This window comes from Trachypithecus francoisi, unplaced genomic scaffold (genome assembly GCF_009764315.1).
Source record: "Trachypithecus francoisi isolate TF-2019V2 unplaced genomic scaffold, Tfra_2.0 Lachesis_group12, whole genome shotgun sequence".
NCBI classification, from domain to species: domain Eukaryota; kingdom Metazoa; phylum Chordata; class Mammalia; order Primates; family Cercopithecidae; genus Trachypithecus; species Trachypithecus francoisi.
The window spans coordinates 111,604,614-111,612,233 of record NW_022681457.1 but is presented as its reverse complement, the minus strand read 5'-3'; the positions used below and the strand labels follow the sequence as shown (position 1 = coordinate 111,612,233).

Genomic DNA, 7,620 nt, shown 5'->3' with positions numbered 1-7,620 from the left:
CAGACCCTGTCAGAAAGAGAGAGAGGGAGATAGAGAGAGAATGAGAGAGAAGAGAGGGAGGGACGGGAAGAAGACAAGAAGGAAAGAAGGGGGGGAAGAAAGAAGGAAGGGAGGGAGAGAGGGAAAGAAGGAAAGAAGAAAGAGAAAGAGAAAGAAAGCTTAAATAATGAAAAGAAAACAAAGAGAACCCATTCTAGGGATGTCCCATGAATGTTCCCAACCACCTTATTTGTAGGCACTGAGAATGTAGGCATGTAGGCTTGTGACCCTCCCATTCCCATTGTTTTAGAAACTTGAGTAATTAGAAATTTCCCCCAAAGGTGGGAGGGGTTAGTTTTCAGGCTCCTCCATACTCATTACTCACTGGATGGAGCACTGGATAGAAAGGAAGGGCTACTGGGGGTCCTGTCTCCTCACCGCTTGCGAAAAGCTCATGCTGATGCAGCAGAGGCAGAATGCTGGCTTTATGGCCGCTGAATACAGAGAATTGGAGTAAACTGAGGACTCTTTCACTATTGCCAAAGCAGTGTCTTTGGCCCTGGGAGAAGATGAGATTGCATGGGCTTGGCCTGAGAGTGATGCTTTTTCTCTTTTTTTTTTTTTTTTTTGAGCTGGAGTCGCCCAGGCTGGAGTGCAGTGGCCGGATCTCAGTTCACTGCAAGCTCCGCCTCCCGGGTTTACGCCATTCTCCTGCCCCAGCCTCCCGAGTAGCTGGGACTACAGGCGCCCGCCACCTCGCCCGGCTCGTTTTTTTGTATTTTTTTTAGTAGAGACGGGGTTTCCCCGTGTTAGCCAGGATGGTCTCGATCTCCTGACCTCGTGATCCGCCCGTCTCGGCCTCCCAAAGTGCTGGGATTACAGGCTTGAGCCACCGCGCCCGGCCGATGCCTTTTCTCTGGACTTGTCCTGTGGAACTTTTCCTTGCAGATTGGTGAAGATGAGCATCCGGGCTCCACCCAGACTTCTGGAGCTGGCGGGGCGGAGCCTGCTGAGGAACCAAGCCTTGGCCATCTCCGCCCTGGAGGAGCTGCCCACGGAACTTTTCCCCCCCCTGTTCATGGAGGCCTTCAGCAGGAGACACTGTGAGGCCCTGAAGCTGATGGTGCAGGCCTGGCCCTTCCGCCGCCTCCCTCTAAGGCCTCTGATAAAGATGGGTTGTCTGGAGACCTTCAAAGCTGTGCTCGGTGGGCTTGATGCCCTGCTTACCCAGGGGGTTCGTCTCAGGTGAGGTGACCCAGGTGGGCTGGTGTGGAGGGTCTAGGTGTCCAGAGAAGGAACAGCTGGGTCATGAGGAGTGGGGACGCCCAAGGGGGGATGGTGCTGATGAGGAAGCTGAGAGGCCTTGGCCATTGCCCAGCTCCTCAGGGAAAGGACTGCTCACCACCCGGGGTCCATGGAGGTCACAGGAACCTCTCCTCTAGTGGCACTGAAAGTCACCACGAAAAGTGAGGACTAGGCTGGGCACAGTGGCTCATAACATAATCCCAGCACATTGGAAGGCTGAGGTCAAGAGTTTGAGACCAGCCTGTCCAACATGGTAAACCCCGACTCTACTAAAAATACAAAAATTAGCTGGGCATGGTGGCAGGTTCCTGTAATCCCAGCTACTTAAGAGGTTGAGGCAGGAGAACTGTTTGAACTGGGAAAGTGGAGGTTGCAGTGAGCCAAGATCGCACCACTGCACTCCAGACTGGGCAAAAGAGGAAGACTTCACCAAAAAAAAAAAAAAAAAATGTGGAAGTGGGCAGGATCTGGGGGAAAACAGGATGGAAAAGAGTCAGAGAGAGGGAGAAGAAGCAGGGAGGGGAGCAGCTGCTATCCGGGATGTGGAGTATAAGTTCGGAAGTGAGTCCTTACATTCTCAGCCTCGCCTCTATTTTCCCACAGGCGGTGGAAGCTTCAAGTGCTGGATTTACAGGATGTCAGTGAGAACTTCTGGATGGTTTGGTCTGATTCCATGGCCCATGCGTGCTTCCCCAATGCCATGAGGAACAGAAAACCAGTGCAGGACTGTCCAAGCATGAGAGGACAGCAGCCCTTCACTGTGTTCATAGACCTGTGGCTCCAGACCAGGACTCTGGATGAATACCTCACCTGCCTCCTTCTGTGGGTCAAGCAGAGGGAAGGTTTACTACACCTGTGCTGTAAGAAGCTGAGAATTTTGGGAATGCCCTTCCACAATATCAGAAACATCCTGAAAATGGTGAACCTGGACTGTATCCAGGAGGTGGAAGTGAATTGCACATGGATACTGCCCATCCTGGCACAGTTTACCCCATACCTGGGCCGGATGAGGAATCTTCGCAAGCTCATTCTCTGCCACATGGATGTCTCTCGCTACGTTTCAGCAGAGCAGAAGAAGCAGATTGTTACCCAGTTCACCTCTCAGTTCCTCAAGCTGCGCTACCTCCAAAAGCTTTATATGAACTCTGTTTCTTTCCTCGAAGGCCACCTGGACCAGCTGCTCAGGTGAGAGAGGGTGGTGAACTTTCTCTGCAGACCACAGCAGAGCCTATGTTACAATAAACGCTAGTGGGCGTCTACTGTGAGCCAGCCTTTGAGGATGTAACAGTGAATACACTAGAATGTCCATGTATTGTCCTCTTGCCAGCTCTGTTCTGAAATGGGTATTACACAACCATCCCAATAGTGGCAGAGGTATCAGCTAGGGGAGATGCTATAGAGAGGCTGCCATGCTAGGAAGCTAACTGCTGGAGGGTTCAGATCTAGTGAGGTTGCCTTTCGGAATTCTTCCTGAGGATGCGTGTCTAAGTTAAGATGATGAAAAATAGGCCAGGGATGGTGGCTTATGCCTGTAATCCTAGCACGTTGGGAGTCCGAGGCAAGAGGATAACTTCAGCCTAGGAGTTTAAGACCAGTCTGTATAACATAGCAAGACCCTTGTCAGAAATGAATAAAAATAAAACCAAACAAGATAATTTTTTTTTCGAGATGGAGTTTCACTTTGATCGTCCAGGCTAGAGTGCATTTTTGACATCTCAGCTCCCTGCAACCCCCGCCTCCCAGGTTCAAGTGATTCTCCTGCCTCAGCCTCCTGAGTACCTGAGATTATAGGCGTGAGCCACCGCACCTGGCTAATTTTTATATTTTAAGTAGAGACAGGGTTTACCCATGTTGACCAGGCTATTCTCAAACTCCTGACCTCAGGTGATCCATCTGCCTCGGCCTCCCAAAGTGCTGGGATTATAGGCGTGAGCCACCGTGCCCAGCCAACAAGATAATTGTTAAGAAGATGATGGGAAGTGGGGAAGTGAAGTGGGCACCGAAGGGGGGATGCTCAGCAAACCTGCACACTTCAGAACATCAGCTCTGTGCCCCACAGCTTGGTGAACACGAGTGATCCCATCTCTATCCCTGTTGTAATAGGTTGTTTTGAGATCCAGGTAAATTAATTACCTAGGAAATGCATGACTCTGAAACAGAGGTCAGGGAGCAGGCACAAAGAGTGGTGAAAGTGATAGATGGTTTGCTGATGATACAGGCATGTCAGGGACGCCTGCAGCCTGCCCACCCCAGCTGATGTTGCAGGATCCTGTCTGGGTTTGTCCCTTCTGCCTGTGTCTCCACTGAGCTCATGTGGCCCAGAGATGTGGTTTTTCTGCCTGGCAGATAAGGAAAGGAGGCTTTAGGGATTCTGTGAACTTGATCCATTCCTATAAATGATGGTGAAAAGACTCAGCCTCAAATGGAATCTTTTTTTTTTCTCTCTCTCTCTTTTTTTTTTTTTTTTGATACAGAGTCTCGCTCTGTCACCCAGGCTGGAGTACAATGGCATGATCTCTGATCACTGCAACCTCCACCTCCTGGGTTCAAGCGATTCTCCTGCCTCAGTCTCCCAAGTAGCTAGAATTACAGGTGCCCACCGTCACACCTGGCTCATTTTTGCATTTTTAGTAGAGAAAGGGTTTTGCCATGATCACCAGGCTGGTCTCAAACTCCTAATCTCAAGTAATCCACCAGTCTCAGCCTCCCAAAGTTCTGGGATTACAGGTGTGAGTTACTGCGCTGGGCCTAAAGTGGAATTGATCTCAGTGGCAAAGCTCTTCATCCTGCAGCATCCTAAGTGTTGACCATCAGACAATCAGAAAGACCCTAGGCTTGGGCAAAATGGTCTCCGTCCATCACCTTGATGTCATTCCCCACCACCCTCCACTCAACCCTACAATTCCCCAGAACTAACTTCTTGCTCTCTCTCTCCCCAGCTGTCTGAAGACCTCATTAAAGATCCTCGCAATAACTAACTGTGTGCTTTCGGAATCAGACTTGAGGCATCTGTCCCAGTGCCCGAGCATCGGTCAACTAAAGACCCTGGACCTGAGGGGCATCAGACTGGCCAATGTCAGTCTTGTGCCTCTCCAAGTTCTGCTAGAAAAAGTTGCAGGCACCCTTGAGTACCTGGATTTAGATGACTGTGGGATCGTAGACTCTCAAGTGAACACCATCCTGCCTGCCCTGAGCCGCTGCTTTGAGCTCATCACCTTCAACTTCCGTAGAAATCCTGTCTCCATGGCCACCCTGGAGAACCTGCTGTGCCACACAATCAGACTCAACAACTTATGCCTGGAGCTGTATCCTGCCCCACGGGAGAGTTATGATGCTGATGGTACTCTCTGCCGGAGCAGATTTGACCAACTTAGGGCAGAGCTGATGGGGAGAGTGAGGGACATGAGGCACCCCAAGAGAATCTTGTTCTGTACTGACTGCTACCCTGACTGTGGCGACAGGTCATTTTATGACCTGGAGGCAGATCAATGCTGCTGTTGAATACCTGTCGATTTGGTTCACTAAGTTGAACACTTTCTTCTGGACACTTGGAAACGAAAACCTAAGTCTTAGGTACATCCTAAAGAGAGCCCAGAACCCATCGTTTCAGGCACTGGCTCTGAAAATGGGAAAGGAAAGGTGATCAAGCAGGGCCCGGACTTGAGGGAAATGTTGACTTGGGTTTGATAGGACTTTGGAGACCTGTGTCCTGTAGAGTTGAAAATGGGACTCTGAATGTCTAGAGTGGAATTCAGGCTTGAGAATACGTAAGGGAGTTACTCTTGCATGGATGGTTGTAAAGAAACAATCACAAATAAAGGGAAACTGAGTGGAAACTGTCTGGTGCCCTCTATTATCAAGTAGCCTGTTTTCCAGTTTAAGCCTCAGGAATCTTCAGTTAATGATGGAAAATAAAAAGGCACTGAATTGTCCAATCAATAAGATGCAGCCCCAGAAAATCAAGGCATTTAAGTGAAATTTGGTTATTTTAATCAGTTTCCCCCCATTCTTTTATTTGAGACCATTTCACTCTTGTTGCCCAGGCTGGAGTATGGAGTGCAATGGTGCCATCTCAGCTCACTGCAACCGCCACCTTGGGTTTAAATGATCCTCCTGCCTCAGCCTTCCAAGTAGCTGAGATTACAGGCATGTGCCACCATTCCCAGCTAATTTTTGCATTTTTAGTAGAGACAGGGTTTCATCGCTATGTTGGTCAGGCTGGTCTCAAACTCCTGACTTCAGGTGATCCACCCAACTTGGCCTCCCAAAGCGCTAGGATTACATGTGTGAACCACTGCATCTGGCTCTTTTTTTGTTTGTTTTTTAAAGGTGTCGCTCTGTCACCCAGGCTAGATTGCAGTGGCACAATCATAGCTCACTGCAGCCTTAATCTCCTGGGTTCAAGTGATCCTCCCACCTCAGCCTCCTGAGTAGCTAGGACTACAGGTGTGTGAGCCACCATGTCTGGATAATTTTTTTTAGTAGAGACAAGGTCTTGCTATCTTGCCCGGGCTGATCTGGAACTCCTAAGCTTGTGATTCTCCTGCCTTGGCCTCCCAAAGTGCAGGGAGTATAGGTGTGGGCCACAATGCTTGGCCTCCTCCAGTTATTTACTTCTTTAGTAAATAACTAGGTCTGTTACCTCCGTGTTAGTTTCTGTGGCTATTCAGTGGGTTCATACTGGTGGACACCCAGGGCCTGGAACATTAGTGGGCAAGAACAGTGAGCCAATCCACAAGGAAAGTATCTTCTTCTCAGGGTCTTTCACTGCTAGCCAGATGCTGAGACCCTGGCCACTCCTTGTGAGTCTCCACATGGTTCCAGAAGCCTTAGTTGATCAAGGTCAGCTTCACTGCACAAGGAGCCACTCTATTCCTGCTGACCTGGAAAGGGATGTCCATATTGTGTATTAGCTGGGGCTTCTGGGCGGGACCAACCCTTGCTTGTTCCCCTGATGACTAGCAGCCCTTCTTGAATTAAACTAGTTGTAGCCAGTAAAGACAGCCACATTCTCTTTAAGTAAAATACTAAAACTATACAGGCATGTGACACTTTTTAAATATTTCCATCTGACATTTAAAAAGTTACATTTTTCTGGGGAGCTAGGTCAGATCGAGGAGAGATTTTCTCATAACACCTCTCCTCTCTCCCTATCAAGGAAGAGACTAGTGCAGCGTGTTTTGGAATCTCACATCATCGAAGGGTGGAGAAAGATCAAGTGCCTGGGGGTGATGAGTGACCTTCCCTGTGCCGCGGAAGCCTGCATAACGGGCACCCAAGTGAAGGATCCTGCTGAGGATTCAGGGGCTGGTGTTGCTGTCAGGGATCTTAGCCAAGAGCCTCAGGTTCCCCGTAAAATGAGGATGATGATGTGCACCACCTTATGAGACCCTGGTAGGATCTAAAAGATGGTTCATGTTTAGGGCTTGGCATGGCATACAGTAAGCATACAGGGCTTGACATACAGTAAGATCAATACATTTTCTTCTTTTTTCTCTTCTCAGCAGAAGTCCCAGCATTTTCCGTCTTTCAATCTCACCTCCTATTCCTGATAACAGGGAGGAAAAAAGGACGCAGGGCATGCAATGGGGCTCAGCTTCTACTCTCTACCACAATTCCATCATGATTCCCCGCAAACAGCAGAGCCACAGAAGCCAGAAGGGGGCAGGGTGTGCAGTTCAGGACAGGATTCATTCCTAATAAGATCAAAATTTCTAGTCCATAGGTCTCGGGTGCCACGTGTTGGTAGATCAGACTAGACGGTGTGATTTAGTGTTGCAAGGATTATATTTTATGGTATTTTAAAAATTTTACTACTATGAGCCAGGTGCGGTGGCTCATGCCTATAATCCCAGGACTTTGGGAGGCTGAGGCAGGCGGATCACCTGAGGTCAGGGGTTTGAGACCAGTCTGATCAACATGAAGAAACCCTTTCTCTACTTAAAATACAAAAAATTGCCCGGCCTGGTAGTGCATGTCTGTAATTCTAGCTACTCCGGAGGCTGAGGCAGGAGAATCGCTTGAACCTGGGAGGTGGAGGTTGCGGTGAGCTCACATTGTGCCATTGCACTCCAGCCTGGGCAACAGTAGTGAAACTCCGTCTCAAAACACATACATAAATAAATAAATAAAAATAAAATAAAATTTATTATTATGGCCGAGCATGGTGGCTCATGCCTGTACAAATCCCAGTACTTTGGGAGGCCAAGGCAGGCCGAACACTTCAGGTCAGGATTTTGAGACCAGCCATGCCAACATGGTGAAACCCCATCTCTACTAAAAATAGCAAAAATTAGCTGGGCGTGTTGGCATTCGCCTGTAATCCCAGGTGTTCAG

General features: G+C 49.0%; 1 protein-coding gene across 1 annotated transcript; it reads left to right on the top strand.

The window, feature by feature from the left end:
• Window positions 1-921: 921 nt before the first annotated feature.
• On the top strand, window positions 922-5,266 carry LOC117093950 (PRAME family member 5). Its single transcript, XM_033229362.1, has 3 exons — window positions 922-1,224; window positions 1,888-2,469; window positions 4,224-5,266. The coding sequence occupies exons 1-3, from the start codon at window positions 938-940 to the stop codon at window positions 4,783-4,785; spliced, it is 1,431 nt and encodes a 476-aa protein (XP_033085253.1). The 5' UTR covers window positions 922-937; the 3' UTR covers window positions 4,786-5,266.
• Window positions 5,267-7,620: the final 2,354 nt, after the last annotated feature.